Source organism: Eublepharis macularius, chromosome 5 (genome assembly GCF_028583425.1).
Source record: "Eublepharis macularius isolate TG4126 chromosome 5, MPM_Emac_v1.0, whole genome shotgun sequence".
Taxonomy (NCBI): domain Eukaryota; kingdom Metazoa; phylum Chordata; class Lepidosauria; order Squamata; family Eublepharidae; genus Eublepharis; species Eublepharis macularius.
The window spans coordinates 99,522,694-99,546,129 of NC_072794.1; the positions used below are offsets into that span (position 1 = coordinate 99,522,694).

A 23,436-nucleotide genomic window follows, 5' to 3' on the forward strand; every position below is an offset into this window, starting at 1 on the left:
CCCCTGTAGTATTGTCCCCACCAACCCACATTCCCTACACAAGGAGTCTCCAAGTTTTGAAATTTTATTGAATATAAAAGTCTGATCATAGTGACCAGTGTTGCATTCACCATAGGCTTGAAAAGGGATCAAAACATTCAAATATACAAAAGTCACCAACACCCGGGCTGTGCAATGTGCTGTTGCCGGGCTTTGAGCCTGGCCCAGTTGCCACCCCAAAGTGGGCAGATGCAGGAGATTCTACCTGCCAGGCACCATAACCAGAAATGAGAGATGCCAGCAGCTTCCTAGCTTCATACTAGGTGGAGAGCCGCTATGAGTCATGAGCCAACTGCCAGATCCAAGGGCCCAGCCTGAAGTAGGAAATGGCAGCTTGAGAAGGAGGGCACTATGACTGGTAGAGGGCACAACTGCCTGGCAGATAGTGTAGAAAGGGTAGGATTTCTTAGTGAGGGCAGAATGGGTGGGATAGAGCAGTGGATCAGGGCAAACAAGCAGAAGCCAGCTTGGTCTTCCTCCGTTTTGTAGCGATGGCCAGTGGTCCTTTAATATCCATGAAAATGAACAGCAAGCCCATGCTGGAATAGGCCAAACCACACTATTCTCAATTTACCCTCACTGAGAGGTGAACATCACCACCCAATGAACCTGTCCCTTTCACAAGCAGGGAAGCAAATGCTGCTCGGAGGAAGTGCCTGCTGCCCTGCTGCCACCAGACAGCCTACATGCCACACTAACCCAGGAAGCACTCGAGTATTCTAATGAGGGTTTTATATAAAACACCCCTGTGTTACTGGAGCCAGAAGAGACACCCCGGGCCCAGCAAGGGGACAGCACCAAGCCATGATTGGGGGTGGGCAGTGGCCAGACCCATGAGAGCTTCAGCTTCACTGGATCTCTCCCCAACTGGGCATGTGAACCACCTTTAAACCTTGTCAGCCGGCAGTTGGAATCAGAGAAGACCAATGCCCTGGAAGGAACACTCAAAAGGCAGTAGTCTTGCAGGCTGCAAGAAGAAAAAAATGGCCATGGTACTTCTGGAATCCGCAAGAGAGGCTACCCTGCAAGAGTTCAGGGAAAGGCTGAGCTCTGGTTGAGGCATAGGGAGGGTCAAGGACCTGCTCCAGGCTTCCTCTGCTCTTGGCACCATCAAGCGCAAATGGGGCCTGACTGTGTCTGCAGCTCCCGGCACCGAGTCAGGCAGCATAAAACACTCAAATTCATTCCCAACTGCTGAAGGGCACTGTGGAGAACTGACTAGTGAGAGGAAAGATAGTCTTTAGCCAAAGGCTGGGGCAAGGCAAAGGTGTAGTGTGGGCCTTTCCCCATCCCCGCGAAGGAGGCAGGCATGTCCTACCAGCCAGGACACAGACCTCTGAACCAGTCAGGGCTGGGATCCACACAGCTCCTCATGCATGGGGCCATGGGCAGGGCCAGGCAGCAAAGAGTCAACCCCGAGGGGGGCGTGGTGGTGGGTGCCCAATCTCCACAGTTACATTGGTGTACATGGGACGGCTAGACACCTCCACCAGGCGGTATTGCAGTGAGCCGATGCCATCACGCTTCATGGTCACCTTGGTATTCTGGATCTTGGTGAACCTGCCAGGGCAACCAAAGAGAACATCTTACAGTGCATGAAATGGAAGAACCAGAGGTTGCTCAGGTCATTTGGAAGGATTTTGTTGATGCTTGGAAATCTCCAGTCCAAGTGTGCGCTTTGCATGAGTCTGCTATACTATTAATTTTTTAATACTTTTCCAGCATATAAAATGCTTCACAATTCTTATCTCATTTACACTGCTTGGGAATACTGAAATTAATTTTTCAAGGTATACTGAGAACCACAGGCAACACACTGATAACCAAGATATATAGGAAAGAGTTAAAAGAAGAATGTCTGCCAAATGACGCACCAGGTTAGCAGACATGGCACAACAGAAGTGCTGTGAATGGTGCCTGCTTTTACAGCACCAAGGCAACCAGGAGGTTAGGACACTGCCCCGCTTCATTTGGAGTGTGGTAACTCAACTGTTACCCAAGGTACTATTAAGGGGGGACAAGAGTATTGGCATGTGACCTGTAAGGGGCCGTTGGCTCTACATTTTAAGATATGGGTACCTTCTTCCTTCCCTGGCTAGCACTGGAGGGGCAGAGATTTTCTTAAACAAAGCAGGCACAGAACCATGGTTTTTACACTGGGATTCTGATTCACCTATGTTGTTCTTAAGTGTAAGGGGCAGACAGCCAGGTGGGAAACTAGTGGAGATGACAGCATTATTATACGCAGCAATACAGAGCTACTGTGATAGGCAGGCTGATGAAATTGAGCACATGGATGTTCTACAGAGTACATGTAAATGTATGGCACACCCCTCTTTTAGCTGTTCTATGTGGGGGATGCTACAATGGAAAATTTCTCTCCACTGAGACTGGGCTTGTAAGTGGAACAAGGAATGGAAGACTATGCAGAAATTTTGTAGGAGTGCATCACATAGCTTATGAAGGGCTACGCAGAGCCAGGGTGCTCTCACTCACCGCTGGGGATTGGGCTCATTGTGCCGGTCACGCTCATGCTTGATCATGCGATAGCGCCCAATGCGGGCATCAGGACGTGACACTTTCATGCCATTAAGCGAGATCCTGGGCAAAGAGAGGTTACAACTTAGGGACTGACAAAGTGCAGGATTTCATTCTGGCACCATCCACAAAAGCAGACATTAATGGAGAATAATTTTCAGGACCAACTTAACTGATCTAGGGCCAAGTGCCTGCTTGAGGCACCAAAGCAACAGAAAGAGGCAAAATGTGAAGAGGTGATACCTGTGGTTTGTGCCTATTGACACCTCCTAGACCCATACCCTGGCCAGTCAGGTGCAGAGCAGGCTGCACAGATGCTGCTTCTGGAGCCTGTCTGGAGCTGTGCAGGGGCAGCATGGATAGAAGAAAGCTACCCACCCCTGCAATTTTGCTGCTGCTGCTTCTTCCCCAAACCTCAGTGGGATGGCACAGAAGAATGGTGTCTGGGGCAGCCAAAAGGCTGGAGCCAGCCCTGCAGTGATCACAGACACAAGTCTTCCATTGAGTTCTTGCAGCTCTTGAATGGCTGCTAGCCTAGGCCTTCCAATGTATTCTTGGGATCCTTGTTATTGCATGTCAGCAGCTGTAGTTTGCAGAACTACCCCAACCCCAGGAGAGAGGCATTGGCCCCTGCCAATCCACACATCCCAGACAGGCACCAAATGGAAGTGAGAGGCAATGTAGCTACTGAAACCAACCATCCCACAGAGGAAAATTTTGGCTTGGTTTGCCTCAGCCTTTCACACACCGGTTAAAGATGTCATCATCTTCTCCACCCCAGCCCCAGTACTCATTAGGGAAGCCATTGATCTTCAAAAATTGTGTCTTGCTGAGGCCAGAGACTCCTCCAAAGTAGCCCGAATACGGCAGCCTGTGGGAAACAAGCAGGAAAGAGACAGAGATCAGGAAAGAGCTTAGGAGCATAGAACCAGCACGGTCGAGTCAGCCCTTGGTCCCAAGTTAGAAAGATCCCACAACGATGTAAGCCACTGCTCACTGCATTGTGCTTCCCTTAAATCCTCTGGTTTCTTTTTCCTGACTGAACTACAGAGATTCATTTTACACATGCAGCCTTATCTTGCATATAGTGAGAGGCTGGAAAGGCCAGCAGGCTGGGCTTTAAAGCACGAAACATGCAAGTGGCAAACATGTCTGGTTTTGCATTATGTCAGGAGCCTATGGGTACTGAAAGTACCAGTTCCAAAATGCAACCATTCCAGGTACTTATCTGCAATGCCTCAGCAACTCACAGAGGCAGTGAAGGCTAGTTTTTTTACAATCATGGAAACCCTAAAAATGTTTTGGACAAATGTATCATTAGGGGTTAGAAAAATGAGGAAGGCCCCTAAACTGCATCCCAGTTGAAAGACTTCCATAAGCTTCAAATCTGCACAGGCAAACCCCAGGGAATGCAAGCACACAATTCAGGAGGGATAGTCCTTTCCAAGGAATCTCCAAAGCAGTTTAAATTTAAGTACGCTACATTAGCAGGGTGTGTTACATGTGTGTATAAAAACGGGCAGATCCCTCCTGTTGGTCTCTTACCTTTACATCACTGGCTTCTGAACAATTTCAAAGGACCACTGGTGTCTCAAAATGGATCACAGTGTGCCAAGTCATATATTTAATCTCCAATTAATGGCTCTCACATAGAGGGGCTGATAGAAGACTATTAAGCTGATAAAGTCGGTTGTGGGAGCCCTTGTTATGACTCAGTGTATGGTAAGGCAGTCTCTGGATAGGCTGGTGTAATTCCCAACACAACTCGGTGCATTAGAGAGCATTTAGAAGAGCCATCCAGCCCACTTACCGGAAACCAAACTTATCCATGGCAACAGCAAAGTGCCGAGGCTGATCATAACACCGGTAGAGATTCCGGTCATCCATGGGCACAAGATCAACATCACTGAAGATGAAGCAATCATAGCTCTCATCATCCCGCAGGGCCTCCAAGAAGCCTACGTTCAACAGTTTGGCTCGGTTGAATGTATCTTCACCAAACTGTAGGGAAAGTTCATCAAGGATAGGGTCACTCCAAATAGTGTTCCCTTGTCATGCTTATCCAGCTGATCTGGCCTCTTCCTTGTTACTTTTTGGTGCGAAGAACATTCTGCACTGTCCTGCCTTCTTTAATTGTTTTTTTTAAAATCCTGTTAAACAACAGGCCTTTGTGAAATGCACAGGAAAAGCTGCCCATTTGTAACTCACAATAAGTCACAAAAAAACTCTCACACTGCCTCCCACAAAAGCAGTATGCTTTTGCATCCAGTTAGGGCAGAGAGGACCATGAAAAACTGGCTCCATCAGCATCTCCCTAAATGACTCACCTGAACTAAGACTAGCCACCCCCTCCCCAGCAACAGACCATCACTCACAACATACCTGGTTAATGATGTAGATGCCATAGGACACTTTCTGCCGCCGAAGAATGGGATGCAAGTAGTGCAGCCAGTACTTGAGGTGGTGTTCACGGTGTCGGAAGGGGATGAGGATGGCCACCTTCTGGCGAGGCACACAGTCTAGGGGTGAGTATTTGCCACCCTCCTGCACATCTGGGTTCTCCCGCTGCACCCGCTCCATGCTCATGGGAGAGCTAAACTCAATCAGGAGCCGGCCCACTGCAACAGAAGGGAGTTAATCATCTGTGTATTCTCCACCCAGGAGCAGCAAAGTCTCCCGGCTTGCACATCTCCAGCATGCAAAGAGCCACTCTCATTAGCCAAAGGGAACAGTGTACTGCTCAGAAAAGTTCAGGAAAGGAACCCATCAATCAAACTTGTATCATGCATAGAGACAGCAAACAGGCAAAGCACAATTAAGCTCATGGATTCAAACAAGGCCCTGTATAGCTTCACAACCAAGTGCAGTTTGCCCAATGATACTAGCTCAGTGTTATCCTGCCACTAGGTAGGATCAACATCACTCACAGCAAGTATGGCATGAAGAAAGGGCAAAATGCAATCACCTACCATTATCAAGGAAAGGGCTCAGCGACAGATCACATGCTTTGCATGCCAAGTGTGCCAGGCTCAAACTCTGGCATCTCCAGTTAAAGGATCTTAGGTAGATGTTGATGTTGCCTAAGAATCTGGAGAGACACTTCATCAGAACTAGCTAGACTGCTTAAGTCATTCATATGGCAGCAGTGCCACCCCCAATGTAGGATATTAGCTGGGCTTGAAGACACAGTGTTCAATCACATCTCCAGCAGTAATAAGGCGGTCTGACACTGACCAACACTGACTTGGTAGGCAAGAGATGGAATGCCCTCCCCCTTGAGGCTTGCCTGGTGCCTTCCCTATTCTTTTTAGGTGTCAGGACAAAACAGTTCTCCCCACACCTTCCAGGCTTTTAACTAGGGTTTGATCTTTTAATTGATTTTACCATCTGCTTCAAGTCCAAGGATTGTTATGAGGATCATTTTGGCTGCCAAATGTTTTATGCTCTGAATTTTTATGTGCTTTTACGCATCTGGGGTTAATTGGCTGGTATTTAATGATAGTTAATTTTAAATGATTTTATCTTTTCTGTTGTAATTCACCCCAAACACATCTCTGAAGATGCAGCAACTGAAAGTTCTAAGTAAATATAATCACCGACTCAGTAGCTGAGAAAGGGAAAGCCTTTGCAAACCTGTCAAGCCTGAGAGCATGTGTTCTCCATGCCATGGATACTTTCCCCTGAAGGGAGGTGGGAAGAGGTGATCTGCCTCATGCTTTCATTAGAAGACCTCACCTAAGAAGGTGTCGACCCCTACACATCTTGATAAAGCATGTCTGAAGACTGAGCAGATCCTGAACTTCTTCCACCACTATTTGTAGCCCATACACCAAAGGTAAGACAGTACTTACCTGGGAAATTAGCTTTTTCAATCACAAACCCAAACCACACAATAAAGTTTGCACATATTTGCATCTACCGTTTTGTCTGAAAACGTATCCAGTCATGAAAGATTCCCCACCACCACAGCTGGGAACCCCATGGACATTCCTTTGAGCTCCTATAAACACTGAACTAAGGAAACCAAGAACTGCACAGAGTAAGATGCAGTATTGCAAAATGCTGCTTGATTTTTCACAGAATTTGATCTATTTTGGCAAAGATGGGGTGGATGAAGATGTGAAGGAATAAGGTAGTATGTGGTCTGTCAAGACAGAAGGTGTAACAACCTAGGCACAAAGAATGCTTGAGAGGAACAGGGAGTTATCAAGGGTAGAAAATTTCATTATCTAACCATAAAATCTCATTATCTAACCATAAACTGTCACCCAAAGCACCTTTTTGTTTGCAAATCTGAAAAAAAAACTCTGCCCACATATTTTCATAGTTTCTTTACTACTATGAAAATCAGATTCCCTACTAGGGGCCATATTCATGATTTGCAACATAGTGGCTGTCCTGTAGATTTCTAGACCTGGTTCTTTCTCTCTCCTGTGGCCAAAGCTAGAGGCTACCTTGTACGAACAAGAAATGGAGATGGAACTACAGGTGGTAACCAGAAAGAGATGAGCTCAGGAGATCTGATGCCAGATAACCACTGGAGAGGCTTATTTGTGGCAATGGGGAGGGTGGTCAAGCACTAGAACAGGCTGGGCTACGGACAGGCACAGAACTTCCAAGGGCTCGTCTGCAGTAAGACCAAACTACCATCTCACCTAAGCCAGGAGGCATCTCTGGACAGGGTGGTAAGGGCTTCTCGGTGACGGTGCTGTTGCTGCCGACAGACTTGGCACTGGGTGCTGGGAGCTCAGGGCCCAGAGGCCCGGCAGTGCTGTTAGGCCGAGAGACATTGACATAGGGCAGAGTGCGGGAGGCATTGCGCACATTGAAGCGACTAAAAAAGTCCAGGCGCTGGGCATAGACATCAAAGTAGAGGATCATGATGATGAGGAAATGCAGGAGACACAGGAGCAGCACAGCCTTGCAGATCCTCTCCAAGGTCACCCCCACCAGCAATCTGCTCATCTTCTGGGCACAGACTGGCCAGCATCAGGGGGGTACAGCATAGGGGGCTCTGGCCCAGGCACCAAGCCTGTTGGGGGGGAAGACAAGGGAGTCAAGACACACACCGACCCTACTAGAATCAGCCATTAACCCCAAAGCACTCACCCGCCCCTTCCTGTAATTTCTTAAAATTTAGAGCCCATCGCAGCCAATGATCAGGAGGATGACAATTTCAAGACATCACTCTTTAAAGGGAGACAATACATTATAAGGAAAGAAGTGCTCTCTCTCTTCATCCTCCATGCCCCCTCCCCAACAAGTTGGGACAATATTTGCTCTTGAAAGGAAGCTGCCATCTCTCTCCCACCCTCCCCTAGTACGACTATGCATGCTTATGCTATGAATATTGATTCTAAACTACTTAGGCCAGCTCCTTCAGTCTAATCATCTTCTCTATGGAGAAATATTGGTGGTTTGGAAAAAACAGGGTTAACATACCTGTAACTTATGTTCATCGAGTTCTTCTGTGCTGACACACATGGGGACTGCGCAGGCGCAGGCCAGCCGCCGGAGAATTTTCTAGAGCTTCTATGGCTCCGAAGGGGCCGTTTGTCGCGCGCCTCAGCGACCGTTTTCCCGCCCAAACGGTCACGTGATCCTCCAGCGACCAACGGCCCCTTCCCTCAGTTCTCCCTTGCCGCCGCTTGACCAACACACTTCAGCCGTAACACCTTAAAAACACCAATTTCCGTTACAGCCATTACAGTACTGTGCATTGGAGTTCACAGCGGGGTAGGAGGGAGGGTTGTGTGTCAGCACAGAAGAACTCGATGAACATAAGTTACAGGTATGTTAACCCTGTTTTCATCTTCGTTCTTCTGTGCCTCCACACATGGGAGTGTACCAAGCTTCACACAATAAGGAAGGCGGGGGTGAAGTCCAACACAATTTTATTAAGCAAACAAGAACAACAATAAATAGATATGCATATATACATCTATGTAAAAATACTGTGTAAGGACACATAAATACTCAATATTTACATATATACACACCCCCAGGTACATATATACACTTTCACTCAAGGGTACCCAACAGGTACGCCAAGAAAGTCATTCCAAAACTCCCTCAGGAAAAAAGGGAGTGTAAGACAGCCTTGGCCACAGATACATCCTGCTCCGCATTGACATCAACGGCGTAATGCCTGACAAAGGTGTCTGCAGAGGACCATGTGGCTGCTTTACAAATGTTAACCAGGGGCACCCCCCTGAGGAGTGCCGAAGAGGATGCTTGGGACCGCGTGGAGTGGGCTCTGACATGAAGCGGGCAAGCCACCCCTGCCAGGGAATAGGCCTTGCTAATGGCCGTCACAATCCACCTAGACAGGGTCTGTGAGGAAGCCCTGTTACCCTTGTCCTTGGCCCCAAAACATACAAACAGGTGAGGACAGGTGCGGAATTCCCTTGTCCTATCCAGGTAATAGGCTAGGGCCCTCTTCAAGTCTAGGGAATGGAGGGCCTTTTCCCCCTTAGAGGAAGGTTGAGGAAAGAATGCAGGCAGTGAGATATCCTGCGAGAGGTGGAAGGCGGACACCACCTTGGGCAGGAACCCGAGGCAGGGACGCAGGACCACCTTGTTGGGATGAAACACAAGAAAGGGAGGGTCAGACCGCAGTGCAGACAGCTCACTGACCCTTCTGGCCGATGTGACGGCCACCAAGAATGCTACCTTGTAGGATAGCATATCCAAGGGGCATGTAGCCATAGGTTCAAATGGAGGCAACATGAGACGTGAGAGCACCAAGGACAGCGACCACTGAGGCACTGGCGCCGACACAGGTGGGTAAAGATTGTACATGCCCTTAAGGAACTGGCGGGATTGTGGGTGAGAAAACACCGTAGCACCCTCTACTCGGGCGTGAGCAGCTGATATCGCTGCCAAGTGTACCTTGAGGGAGGACACCTTCAAGCCCTGGCCACGCAAGTGGCACAAATACTCGAACACAACCCCCAAGGGACTGCTATCGGGCACCACTCCCCTGGCAAGTGCCCAGAGCTCAAACCTGAGCCACTTGGCCGCATAAGCGCGCCTAGTGGATGGCCGACGAGCATTCAGGAGGACCCTCTGCACCTCGTCAGTAAAACCTATCGGGGAGGAACGATCCGCCAAGCCGTTAGGTGCAGCTTCTTGGGATCGTGGTGGACTAGGCTCCCGTTTAGGAGAAGGTCTTGCCGAGGGGGCAGACTGACATATGTCCGTTGGGACATCCGCAGGAGCTTCGGGAACCAAACCTGCCGTGGCCAGAAGGGGGCCACCAGGATGCAGTCCGTCCCGTCCTCCTCTATCTTGCACAGGACCCTGGGAATCAAGGGGAACGGAGGAAACATGTAGTGCAAGCCCTGCGTCCACGTAAACTGGAAGGCATCCCCAATAGAGAGAGGGTCGCTCCCTGCCCTGGAACAGAACGTGTGGGCCTTGGTGGTCGCCGCAGTGGCGAACACGTCTATCACTGGATGACCCCACATCCGGAAGATCGGCCCAACGCACTCTCCGTTCAGTTCCCACTCGTGGTCTAGTAACGGGGCCCTGCTGAGGGCATCTGCCCGGGCATTGTCTGTCCCAGCCACGAGTATAGCACGGAGCGACACGCCGTTCTTGATAGCCCACTGCCAAGTGAGTGTGGCTTCCCGGCACAGGGCCATGGACACTGTGCCCCCCTGCTGATTCACGTAGTACATGGCAGTCGTGTTGTCCGTCTGCACCAAGACATGACGAATTCTCAGCAGTGCTGTAAGAGACACAAGTGCGAAACGAATGGCCCTTAGTTCAAGCACATTGATATGGAGGGTCTTTTCCCTGTCAGACCAGACATCTTGCACCGACACATCACCACAGTAAGCCCCCCATCCCAACAGAGAGGCATCAGTGGTAACCGTGATGTCATGGTGTTGATACCCGAAAGGGGTCCCTCTAAACAAGTTGTCATCAGACAGCCACCAGTCCAAGGAGGAGAGGATGACCCTCGGGATAGAGAATTTGAGGGACGGAGGGTGCAGTAGAGCATCATACCTCCGCACAAACCAGTTCTGGAGAGGGCGCATACGCAGCCTAGCGAAAGGCACCACAGAGGTGGCCGCTGCCATATGCCCTAGTAAGCACTGGATAGTGCGCACAGACTGGAACCGGTTCCTTTTAAACATGGACACTAGACCCCTTAGGGACCGAGCCCTCTCCAAGGGGAGCAGGGCCTTACCCTCCACAGAGTCTAAAAGCGCACCAATGTAGGACACCTTGCAGCTGGGCACCAGCTTGGATTTCTCCAAGTTCACCAGGAGCCCCAGGCGTTGGCAAGTGCTAAGTACCAAGCCAATGTCCTGCACCAGCCTAGACTCCGATTCAGCCACGATGAGCCAGTCATCGAGGTACGGAAAGATGGTACAGCCTTCTTCCCGTAGGAAGGAAACCACAGGGGCCACACATTTAGTGAACACTCGTGGGGCAGTGGACAGGCCAAAGGGGAGCACCTTATACCGGAAAACCCTATACCGGTAAACAAAACTCAGGTACTTCCTGTGCTCCTTCCGTATGCCCACGTGAAAGTATGCGTCTTTTAAGTCAAGAACCGCAAACCAATCCCCTTGCTTCAGTAAGGCGATCACCGCCGCCAATGTAACCATTTTGAACTTGGTCACCTTGAGGAAGGCATTAAGGCCCCTCAGATCTAAAATGGGACGTAAGCCCCCATCCTTCTTAGGGACCAGGAAGAACCTAGAGAAGAAACCCTTTACAGAGTCCTCATAGGGCAATTCTTCCACAGCACCCTTGGCCAAGAGCGACACGATCTCCGCATCCAGCTCGGCCATAGTGTTATTGACAGCTGTCAGGGGTGAACTGCATCTAGGCAGCTCAACGAACTCCAGCCCGTATCCCAGTTCAACAATAGTTAAGACCCATGAGTCAGATGTTATTGACTCCCACTCAGAGAGGAGTGGACTAAGTCTGTCCGAAAAGTTCGGGGATACGGCTGGCGCGACCCGTCAGTACTGCCTCCCGGCGCCCTGCTGGTCTTTCTGCTGGGCCGGTTGCTGTGCCTGACGAGGCTTGAAGGGCCGACGCCTCCTCTGCTGTTGTGCGGGAGGGTAAGGCCGCTGCTGGTAGGCAGGATACTGATGGTAGCCCGGCCGCTGCTGTTGGTATCTGCCCTGGTAGTGGTAAGGGCCAGACCTGGGAGCGTACCGTGACCTGGAGGAGGGCTTGTCCGCTGGAGCCAGACCCAAAGACCGCGCCGTCTGCCGGTCCTCCTTCTTTTTCTTCAGGGTCTCGTCGGTCGATTTGGAGAACAGCGAGTCCCCCTCAAATGGCATGCTCTCCACCCTGGAACGTACCTCTTGGGACAGGGCCGTAGACCGCAACCAGGAGTGGCGCCTGAGGACCACCGCCGACGCCATACCTCTAGCAGCAGTGTCAGCAGCGTGGCTCCCAGCGTTCATCTGCTGCTTAGACAGCCTCACAGCCTCTGTCTGCAGCAGGGACACCACAGCCTTCTGCTCAGGAGGGAGGTCTCGTGTATAGGATGCCAACTTCTCCCAGAGGTACAGCTGGTACCCTGCCATGATGGTCTGATAGTTGGCAATCCTCAGACCCAGGGAAGAAACAATGTACTGGCGCCTGCCCATGGCATCCAGCTTCTTGCCCTCCTTATCGGCAGGCACCGAGGAGTGACCCGATCGCCTGGGGTTGAACTCCTCTGTGACCAAGGAGGAAGGTGGAGGGTGTTTCACCAGTGCCGGCCAGGTACCCTGCTTGATTTTGTAGAGCTGCTCAATCCTCTTGGATGTTGGAGGCTGATCACAGGGCACCTGCCATACCTTCTCCACGATTTCCTCAATACCCTCGAGCATGGGGAAGCCAACGTACGCCGGGTTGTCCCCGTAAATGCGTTTGAGGAGCTTGTCCTTGGTCTGGGGGACTGCCGAAGAGATGTCCATCTCGAGAGCCTTGGCCATCCTTGCCATCTGGTCGGCGTAGATGCGGAGGTCCTCGAATGGCGAGTCCGCAGATGGCACTAGCTCCTCAGCCGGTGATGGTTCGGACCAGGACTCCGACTGGTAGCCGCCAAAGCTCTCCCCATCCTCCTCATCGGAACCGAGCTGGGATTCCGGAACCTGGAGCGGAGGGGGAGGCCACGCCGACCTCGATGTCGAAGGCCTCGGTTCCGACACGGAGAAGCCCGCAGGTGCCCCCTCCCATTGGCAACGGTATGGCGAGGGGAGGTAGGAAGCCTGCCGATGCCGGGACGCAGTGGACCGGACTGATCAGACACTGTCCCCGGAACCATGCCGCTCACGACCGACCGGAGGTGGAGACGGACGGGCAGGCGACGGACGGCTCCGACGAGGAGACGGGCTCGGTTCCAGCCTTGGCGACCGAAGGGGAAGCGATGGTCGGCTCCGACGGTGCGGGCTCGGCTCCGGCCCCGACGAGAATTCCGCGGGCACCGTCTCGAAGGCCATCGGATCCGGCACAGGAACGGTGATGTCCTCTGGCTCCGGGGAGCCCAGGTGAGGGGAAGGCGTGTGAGGAAGCACGATGACCTCCTCCTGAGGAGCGGGACGCGGCGACCGATGATGCTTGGTCTTCTTCTTCTTCGCTGGTTCCGAAGAAGACCTCGGAACCGACGCGCTCCTCACCTTCGAAGGGGACCTCGGCTTCGACCTCTTAGGCTTCATCGGAACCGATCCGGACGTCGGTTCCGACCGGGGACTCGGTACCAGGATCCTCGGTTCCGACGTAGGTCTCGGATCCGACCTGGTAGATGACGCGCTACGGGGCGGCCGCACCGGTCCCTGCGCTGGAGAGGCCGCTCTCGACGCCGAGGTACTCGGGGGACGCGGTTTCGACCCCGACCTCGCGGAGGCCACTGAGCCAGCTCTGGAATGCCGTTCGGCAGAGGGGCTTGGGCCGGCCTTGGAGGAGGGCAACGGAGCGCCTCCGGACATGACCTTCTGCCACAGGGAGGAGTTCAGTCGGGCCTTGCGCTCCTGCCGGGCCTTGCTGGTGAAACCCTGGCAAATTTTACAGGCCGTCACATTATGGGTCTCCCCCAAACAGAACAGGCACAGTTCATGGCCATCGGTCTTGGCCATTTTCGTGTGGCATTGGAGGCAATGCTTGAAGAGAGCCTTTGAGGCCATCTTCAGGGGCACGCGAAAGGAAGGTCAAAACAGTCCGAGTCAAATTACCGAGTCCACAACAAAGTCCAAAACGAGATCCGAAGAATAGTCGAGGTCACGAAGTCCGAAGTCAAAAGCCAAGCAATCAGTCAGAATAAAGCACGAAGCACAAAAAAGCACAGAGCAACGAAGCCCACGTTCTCTCCAAGCGGCGGCAAGAAGAGAACTGAGGGAAGGGGCCGTTGGTCGCTGGAGGATCACGTGACCGTTTGGGCGGGAAAACGGTCGCTGAGGCGCGCGACAAACGGCCCCTTCGGAGCCATAGAAGCTCTAGAAAATTCTCCGGTGGCTGGCCTGCGCCTGCGCAGTCCCCATGTGTGGAGGCACAGAAGAACGAAGATGAACACAAGATTAGCCCAAAGGGCTGCAGGATTGGCACTCAACAAGGACAGCCAGCCAAGGGAAAAGGCAGCATCCCACTTACCTGTGGCTTAAGAGCAAAGCAGAAATGGGAGCAATCCCTTGCACCCTCAGAAGAGCCAATTTAGGTGTTGCACAAAGAATACACAGAGGAGGACATTGCATCCCTCCCTGGGACAGAGGCCTCTCTTATCTCTCCCATGACAGCTCAGACACTAGCCAGGCTCAGCTCTTGGCATTTTATGATCCAGCAAGCCCTTTCACCAAACCTGCCTACCCCCTTCTTTCCAGATCCAATTGCCCTTTTAAGCCCTTCACTCCTTCAAAGTTTTATAGCACATATATGCATGCACACAAGTCACTCAACCTTCATCATACTTTTTAAACAGAAATGCCAGCAATTCTACAGAATTTGGAAGAGAATACTTTTCAGCATGACCACCCGTTTAAGATAAGATGTTCCACTTTGACTTTGAAATCTTGCTGTCTCCAGCTGGACACTTCTTGGGGAAGAAAAAGGCAAGCCAGAACTTAGAAACATTTGCACATGCATTGAGAGCATCTGATCTTATCAGCAGGATCCTTCTCAATTTTAACAATGAATTTGCCTGATCATAGCAGAGTCTTGGTGGAGAGGGCAGCAAGCAGAGTAAGCTAGGATACTCAAGCTTCTTTGCCTCACACTGCCCTCCCCCAAGCCCCACCTACAGTGGCATGTCCATGGCTTGCAAACTACAGTCAAATCATTGTAAGGTGAGACATCAGTAGGTTTGCATACTATTCCTTTGCCCCCCCCTTTGGTTATTTGAACCATTCCATGCCTTTCAGTAAAACAGCAAAACAGGGCCAGACAAAGTGGGTGCTTCTGCATATTTGGGGAGATTTGCCAGAAATGCAGTAACCTATTATTGTAAATTAAAATAAAAAGGTATTCCTTCCTTAAAAAATCCTAACAAAGACTGAGCATGTTTGTTGACATTTCTATGGAATGCTAAGGGCCAGGAGTAGCCATGGAATGTTCAGAATCAGTTTATTTTATTTTTTTATAGTCTGCCTTTCTCACTGAGACTCAAGGTGGATTACACAGTGTAAATCAATGCAATCTATAGGCTGTGACTTCTAATAAGCAATGAAAGCAGAGTAGGATTACAGAAATTTGAAAAAAAAGCAAAAGGATTAAATGTGATATGTTAAACAATGCAAAAAATGGTATTATCAGGGCTTTTTTTCTGGGAAAAGAGGTGGTGGAACTCAGGACCGCACAATGACATCACTTTGGGTCAGCTGGAACAAGGGGGGAGTTTTTTAAAGTTTAAATCGCCCTTGGCAAAAATGGTCACATGGCCGGTGGCCCCGCCCCAATCTCCAGACAGAGGGGAGTTTAGATTACCCTCCGCGCCGTTGCACGGAGGGCAATCTAAACTCCTCTCTGTCTGGAAATCAGGGGGCAGGGCCACTGGCCATGTGACCATTTTCAGGAGGTGCCGGAACTCCGTTCCACAGTGTTCCCCCTGAAAAAAAGCCCTGGTTATTATTATCCTCACGACAATCATCCTGGGAGGTGGGTGAGGCTGAGAGAGCTCCGAAGAGCTGTGACTGACCCAAGGTCACCCAGCTGGCTTCAAGAGAAGGAGTGGGGAATCGTGTCTCCAACTTAAGAGTCCTGCCACTCTTAACCACTACACCAAACTGGCTCTTAAATAAAAAAGTGCTGTTTCACAATGACTAGATGGCAGACCCAGATTCAAAGCCTTACTCAGCGATGAAGCTCATTGGGTGGCTGTGGGCCAACCATTCTCTTTCAGCTTATCCTACCTCACAGAGGTATTGTAAGGGCAAGACTGAGGCAGGGAGACTCATGTGTGCTGCCCTGAGCTCAGTGGAGGAAGTGTGAGTGTAAAGTGCCATCAAGTGATGGCCAAATTATGGCGACCCCAGAGGATTTTCAAGGCAAGAGATGTTCAGAAGTGCTTTCCCACTGACTGCCTTGCATAGTAAACCTAGACTTCCTTGGTGGTCTCCCATCCAAATACTGACCAGGAGCAACCCAAGATCTGACAAGAGTGGGCTGGCCTGGGTCACTGGAGGAAGTACAGGATTTTCTAAAAGTGTCTGTGAGGGACAGAGAGTGTGCGCAATTAAAGAAAAAGGAAATTTCCTTGCTTCCATATATAATTACCTCAGTCTTGTGATCTTCTTTGGAGGCCGTGCTCAGTGTGTTCCCATCTTCAGCAGCAAAGAGGTGCTCTGAGACCTGCATTCTTTGTTACCATGCCTCAATTGTGGAACTTCCACCCCACATCTATTCATACAGCACCTATTCTGTTGAGCTTTAAACACATGGTGAGAACTTTTGCCAGTTATCCAGGCTTTTGGTGATATGCTATTGCTGTTTAGATCTTGCAGCTTTATGTATCGGTATTAGTAAATTTGGTTATATTGCTTAAAAATGTGTTCTAACCATTCCTGTGAATATTGTTTTAGATATGGAGTATAAATATTTTAAAGAAATTAGGGTTAGGTGATATGCAACACAAAGCAGGTATCCCAAAGCAGTTTAGGCTGCTACAAATTTTTTCAGAGCTTTGACTACATTGAAGTTAAGAGTATCTTGGGGGAGAAGGGGATAATTAGGATCACCGGAAAAGCCCTTCCTCTAGATCTAATTCCCACACACACACACACACACACACACACCCTAAAAGAACCCTCTTTAGTTACAAAGAAGGCACAGCCTCTGCTCTAGAGCAGGGGTAAGCAATTTCTTGCAGGCCGGACCATTTTGCTTGGTGCATATGGCTGGTTCTCTATCTGAGGGATCTCCCATGAAATGCTAGCAGCATTACTAAGCCTCAGTTTGCTACTAGACAGTCTGGCCAAGTACAATCCTCATCCTCCTTCTTGATTTGTTTGCCAGCATCTTCTTGGGTAGATGTTGCAGAGTGGCATGCTTAGGGTATCCCACAATGGCTGATGACAATTAGACGTCCACCCAACACATGCATGGGAGTGAGAGAAAAATACATGCATAGGGGGGAGAGAATAGGATGTCCTACCCCCACCCAATACAGCATGGGGGTGGATAAAGAAGTCAGGAGGAATACCCACCTCCCATCCCACGCAACTCACATTCAAGGCTAGACGAGCAGCTTGCCAGCTCAGCTGCTAGACTTCTGAGACTCCAGGCTAAGTGAGCAAGAAGCCAATCAGTTAGCTCCAGAACTCTCAGCCATCTCACATGATTATGCTATGAGAAAGAGGGAAGTAATTATCCACCATGCAGTTCTTCATAGCCCCGACTTATGCCTAAGTATTATGGATGTTTCTCTGAGGGTTGCAAAAGGCGAAGAGCCAATAGCTCTTCTCTCCCTTGAAAAGGATGCAGTGGAGTAAGAGCACAGGGATGGACTGGGGAACGCAACTCTCATGCGATATTCACAAGTCCACTTTCCTACATTTAAATTAATCAGCTGAGAATAAAATCTTCTACTCTTGGACACAATATACATTACCAGCCGAAAGGAATCTTTACTCAGACACTGTTCACACAAACAGCAGATAAAATGTTAAAACTGTTCCTAACCTGTATAATTTCAATGGCAGATGGGTACGGACAGGAAGAAGGCTTGAATGCTCTCCCATGAAAAAAGATTCCTTATGAAAAGAAACCTGCCTTCTCAGAAAAAAGCATCCTTCTCCTCAACATCTGCTTTCCTATACAAGGGCCTTCTTGACGGCAATTCAGCTGCTGTTTGTGAAGTAGGGGACGTGCATTGAAATGGTATTAGGAAAAATGCCATTTTACAACTCCTGAACAACTTTGATTATACATACTGGACAGCAGCTATTCTGTGTTGACTCTAATCTTGTGTATTCCTCCAAGAACTATCAAGGAAAGTGGAAGTTTGGTGAGAAGAACATGGCATGCATGGTTGGGGAAAGACGGATTTTGACATTAAAGCCCAGCTGCTCATTGTCTCTGTATCTCATATGCCTGTAGTAGAGATATAGCTTAAATCACAATATACTGTAGTTATACATATGTATTCTAGTGAGCTTTATATGAACTTTATTAGCAGATTGTATAAAACACAGCTATTCCTTTTATCTTTAAACAACTACTTATAAGTACTTGAACAAAGGTAGATTAATGACTCTTTAGTTGCTAGAATGAACCACTAATAATCTACTCACTTAACCTCTTGACAACTTTTAAAGATTTATAGAATTTATCATGCAGCTGCACAACAACATCACATTTGGCTTTTGTGGAACATCACATAATTGAAAATCTGAAGAATCAGCTAAAGTAAGACCAATAATATTTTTATGTTATTGTCACATGTGAAAGATTTGAGAGGTGTCTTTACCGATAGCACATGTTAATTAGTATTTTTTAAAACCCAGATAAGAAGTTAAGGTGTTGACAAAGGAAATCTGATGAAGAAGATTTAGATAAGAAATATTTATATCTATATCAAAAAGAGTCCAGTAGCACCTTTAAGACTAACCAACTTTATTGTAGCATAAGCTTTCGAGAATCACAGTTTTCTTCGTCAGATGCATCTGATGAAGAGAACTGTGATTCTCGAAAGCTTATGCTACAATAAAGTTGGTTAGTCTTAAAGGTGCTACTGGACTCTTTTTGATTTTGCTACTACAGACTAACACGGCTAACTCCTCTGCATTTATATCTATATGTGTGTTTATTAAAAATCCAATGCATTTCATAGTAGACTAAGATTATCTGAGTTTAAAGCATTCTTAGCTTTAATGGAGAAATGTTAAGAGATTTACTTTTCATTACATGCATATGTTCATCAATTATTGGGTTCATTTTAATAAGCCTTTATATTTTAATATCTTGCTTCATTAAAAAAATTAAGTTTTTAAATAAAGAATAAAGAAAAAATCTAAAGAAAGTCTCTGTGTGTCTTGATAGCGAAGAGTTAAACAAGAAGAATTCACAGCAATTATTTGTACAAAGCAACAGTTTCTTTAAAGAAAGATCTCAGTCTTTAGACCTTCTGAAGCTCCCTAAGCAGTTCACAATTTGGGATATAAATCTCTGAATGTCTGGATGCAGATAAATCAGTCCATTAACATGTCAGTACCAGGCCCATCCACAAAAGCACACAATAGGTAGCAACCAAGAGCAGAAGACAACACAGCCAGCAGTATGCTGACGAAGTGCATGAGAATGGAGCTGTTTTCCTGGATGCACTCTATGACTTGGCCAAATCCACAGACTTTTTGCACCATACCTGAGATCATGACCTCAGGCAGAGATTCCAATGGACACAATCCCTGCATCGGGGCCATAGGAGTAAACTAAAAGTGCTCTCTCAGCTATACTAGACAGCTATGCTCTGGAATCTCAACAGTAGCCATTGCCTGTCCTCACATCCTGCATCCAGGGGTAGAGCACTGCATCCCCACATCAAGCCTCTCTATTCAGCTTCATTAGATAGTGCACCCAGCAAGACTTTACAGCAATATAATGAGAAGGAGAAAAGGCTGCCTTAAACACCCCACTGCACTCCTTTACCTCACTAGGGCTTGTTGCCAGTTAGATAAAGCTATTTTATTTATGGCTAGACCAACAATTCTCTTAAAAACCAGGAAAATGAATACAAATAGGGAATATCTTGCTTATATTGCATTGCTACACTTGTAATTTCATTTATGGTAGGTCATGTCTTATACTATTTTTTGTTAGTGTGTTTTCTAATTTTGTAATCCCATTCATATTACATTATTTATTGGCTGTCTTGCTGTCTGATTGCATTGTGTTATATTTTGTAATCCACCTTGAGTCTCAGCAAGACAAACAGGCTATAAAGCAAATAAATAAATAATTTGTGTCCAAGGACAGGACAACAAGATAGCACCTGGTTATAGATACGGACATGCACTGGCCTTCTAAAACAATGTGATCCACGTTTGCCAGATAGTTACTTTTTCTAGAGTTTCTTCAAGATAACTTGTTCTGGAGCACGTTACTGGCTACCATAGAGGACTGCCAGTACAACCACTGAAATACAGCTGTCTCATCTTAGGACCTTCGCTAGATCCTAAGGGCTCATCCTCAGATACTTTTTTGGACAACAGTGCTCCTCCTGGATCTGTCTGCAGCCTTTGACACAGTAGACCATGCCATCCTGTTGAGGCGTCTAGAGACAGAAGTGGGCATCAAAGGATGTGCCTTGGACTTGTTTAAATCGTTTCTCAAGGGACGGACCCAAAGGGTTGCTGTTGGAGATCAGCTGTCTCCAGAATCAGAGTTATCTTGCAGGGTTCCCACAGGGCGCAATCTTATCTCCCTTGTTATTCAACCTCTATGATGGAAGTTATGCTTGTTGGGAAGGCAGAGATCTTGAAGGACATTGTACTTTTGATAGAGTTCGTCTGACCCTTGCAGACACAGTTAAGAACCTAGGTGTTATATTGAATCCAGAGCTACTACTAACAACAAGTTAAGGCAGCTGCAAAAAACACCTTTTACAACCTCACTGTAGCCTGGAGGATGGCTTCTTACCTTGACCTGGCCACCTGGATCCATGCTATGGTAATATCAACACTTGACTATTGTAATGCACTATACATAGGTCTCCCATCCAAATTAACTAGGAGACTCCAATTGGTACAAAATGCTGAGGTTCGACTGCTATCAGGAGCAAGAAGGAGCAGGAACATCACCCCCATTCTGCAGTCACTCAATTAGCTACCTATCAGCTACTGTGCTCAGTTCAAGGTATTGGTTATCACATACAAAGCTCTTCACTGCCTTGGCCCAGCATACCTACGGGACCACCTCCCTCCCTATGTTCCTCCACAGCAGCTTCACTCATCTGAACAGGATCTCCTACAGTTGCCACCCTGCACATCGGCCAAATCAACAGCAGCCCATACATGGGCTTTCTTTGTGGTGGCCCCTACCCTGTGGAACGGCCTGCCTGAGGAGGTCAGGAGAGCTCCCACTCTCCTAGCTTTCCAGAAATGATGCAAAACCGAATTATTCAAAAAGGCTTTTGTACTGTAGGGAGGGGCTCTCAGATGCTTTGCTAATGAGTTAAGGACCATAGACTTCACCACTATGTTGCCTTACCTACTACCTGTTGACTTAAATATGTGCTCTTGTGAGCTACTTGTGCTTCATGTGGTCTAATGTCAGACCTAGAATTGCTTATGTTTTGTTTCAACATTTCTTTAACTCTGTATGGATTCTTACTAACGCTATGTCTTTATAAATTGTGTTTATTTACCCTATGACAGTGTTTTTGGAAATGTCCTTGAAACTGACTGCACTAATCTCACACTGTGTAATCCACCTTGAGTCTCAGTGAGAAAGGTGGACTATAAATGACATAAATAAAGATACATACTTCCTCATAACAAGGCTTCACTGAGAAATATAGGAAGAAGTTCAGAAACTACAGAAAGAACTTAAGTAGCAACTTGTAGGGCAGAAATCGTTCATTTCAGAAGCAAGGAAAACTCGTAGCTAATGCACAATGCAGGGGACCCTTAGCCGCTCTTCTGTCCCTAGCATGTTCACCATATAAGTCTCCACCTGGATAAGAAACTGAACAGCCAAAAGGTAACTTAACATCACCTTCTCAGGCTTGAATGTGGTGCCTGAAAGGACTCTATTCCCTTTCCCCTTGATTAAGTATATGGCTGGATATTCTATTGTACAACTAGACCATTCAGAACACAGCTTAACATGGCTGGGGAGATGGGCTTTTTGCAATGCTAACAATCTACTAATGGAGCCAGGCTGCAGCTGGGCTGCTCCTTGGCTGTGAATAATTTATTTGGAAACTCAGCCATTTCTTCTGTCTGGAAATCATCAAAGAGCAGACATCAATGTTTAGGTATTTTGTTGCCATTTAGAAATATTCAGGTTGAACATAACCATGAATCAATGCTGCTCCGTGTAAAAGGTTTATGCCAAGGAGATTCTTTGTGGTTAGCTGTTGGGAAGGTTACCTCTTTTCCCTACCTGTAAAAACTGGAGAGCAAAGTGCAGAACCTTCTTTCCAGACATACGTGGCTTTCCAGGGCATCTAAGGATTCAATAATCTCAAGATTCAGATCGGATAATCTAATGATATTCCTAACTGGACTCCCAAGGGACACAAATGCAGTTGGCTAATGACTGATCTACGGACAAAGTGCTGCGAAAGGTGAGCTGCTGCCAGGCAAGTCTTTCCCTAAACGGATCCAAGTGCCAGCAGTAGGGCCATTTATTTTATACTGAGTGCACAGCCTAGCAAACATAGACACACTCCATTATTTCCCTGTGTCCCCATCACTATGAGGCCCCTCATTCCCAAAGCAGCTGGGCCTTCCCTTTCCCAAAGAAAGGCTGCATTGTTCCCCCAGGGATCTCCTCCTGGAACAGGAAATCCCATGTTTTGTTAGGAATCTGCAAGGATAACAACCCCAAGAGTCATCGTGGCAGAGACACATGAAGAGAATGAGCCAGCAGAGCAGGTGCAAGAGTAAACACATACACACTCCTGAGCAGCCCAGACACAGCCCCCGTCTTCCTCTGCTAGCAGAAGCGCCCTGGGGATTGTGCAGGAGCCATCTTGGGGGAGGGGGAGGGAGGCTGCCCGGGGGAGGGACTCGAACATGAACATCCCAGAGAGACAGACACACACACACACACACACACACAGCTAGGCGCACCTCGACTCACACATATACCTGCCTGTACATCAGCGCACAAACACACACCCATCCAAAGCGCACATAGTCAGGATCCTTGCACACAGAGCCTCCATCTACGCCCCTCAGACAGCCGCCCATACACAAGGCGGCCCACACAAAGCCCGATCTACCCACGGACGGTATCGGATCAAAACATAGCCGAGGAACCTACGGCGGAGCTCGGCTGGGGCAGACGCCGTGGAAGAAGGAATGCACAATATCGGTGCGGGGACCCAGAGACAGACATGCCGGGAACACACCCAGCCCCGCTCCGACAACAAAAGGAGGCGGCCACGGGCCGAGGCAAGAGAACCGGGCTGGCTCGCCCGCCCGCCGCCTCCCTCCCGAAGGCTGCGGACGCGGCTGCCGGCCCCACTTACCGCCCGCTTGTTCCCGGCCGTGCGGTGCGCTCCTGGTGCCGCTGCCTCTCGGCGCCCGGGCCGGGCGGCTCAGGGGACGGCGCGATGGCTCCCCCGGCCCCAGCCCGGCCCGGCCTCAGAGCGGGCGGCTGCTCGACCAGCAGCCACAACGGCCCCCGTACCCCATCCCGGGCAACACAGCGGAGCCGGAGCCGAGGAAGGGCGGACGGCCACACCGCGGAGCG

At 48.8% G+C, this 23,436-nt stretch overlaps 1 protein-coding gene across 1 annotated transcript; it reads right to left on the reverse strand.

The window, feature by feature from the left end:
• Positions 1–48: 48 nt before the first annotated feature.
• On the reverse strand, positions 49–23,436 carry B4GALT2 (beta-1,4-galactosyltransferase 2). The gene is made up of 7 exons (XM_054980649.1): positions 23,213–23,436; positions 7,233–7,609; positions 4,960–5,195; positions 4,388–4,578; positions 3,326–3,448; positions 2,536–2,640; positions 49–1,599 (listed from the first exon to the last, which is right to left on the reverse strand). The coding sequence occupies exons 2-7, from the start codon at positions 7,540–7,542 to the stop codon at positions 1,449–1,451; spliced, it is 1,116 nt and encodes a 371-aa protein (XP_054836624.1). The 5' UTR covers positions 7,543–7,609; positions 23,213–23,436; the 3' UTR covers positions 49–1,448.

What these genes read in the sequence shown, in the direction of transcription:
- B4GALT2 (XM_054980649.1), bottom strand. Translation starts at nt 7,542, where the DNA reads ATGAGCAGATTGCTGGTGGGGGTGACCTTGGAGAGGATCTGCAAGGCT. An exon ending in ATGGATAAGTTTGGTTTCCG is followed by an intron (nt 3,449 to 4,387) that starts GTAAGTGGGCTG and finishes TGTTTCCCACAG; the next exon opens with GCTGCCGTATTCGGGCTACT. An exon ending in AATGAGCCCAATCCCCAGCG is followed by an intron (nt 1,600 to 2,535) that starts GTGAGTGAGAGC and finishes TTGCCCTGGCAG; the next exon opens with GTTCACCAAGATCCAGAATA.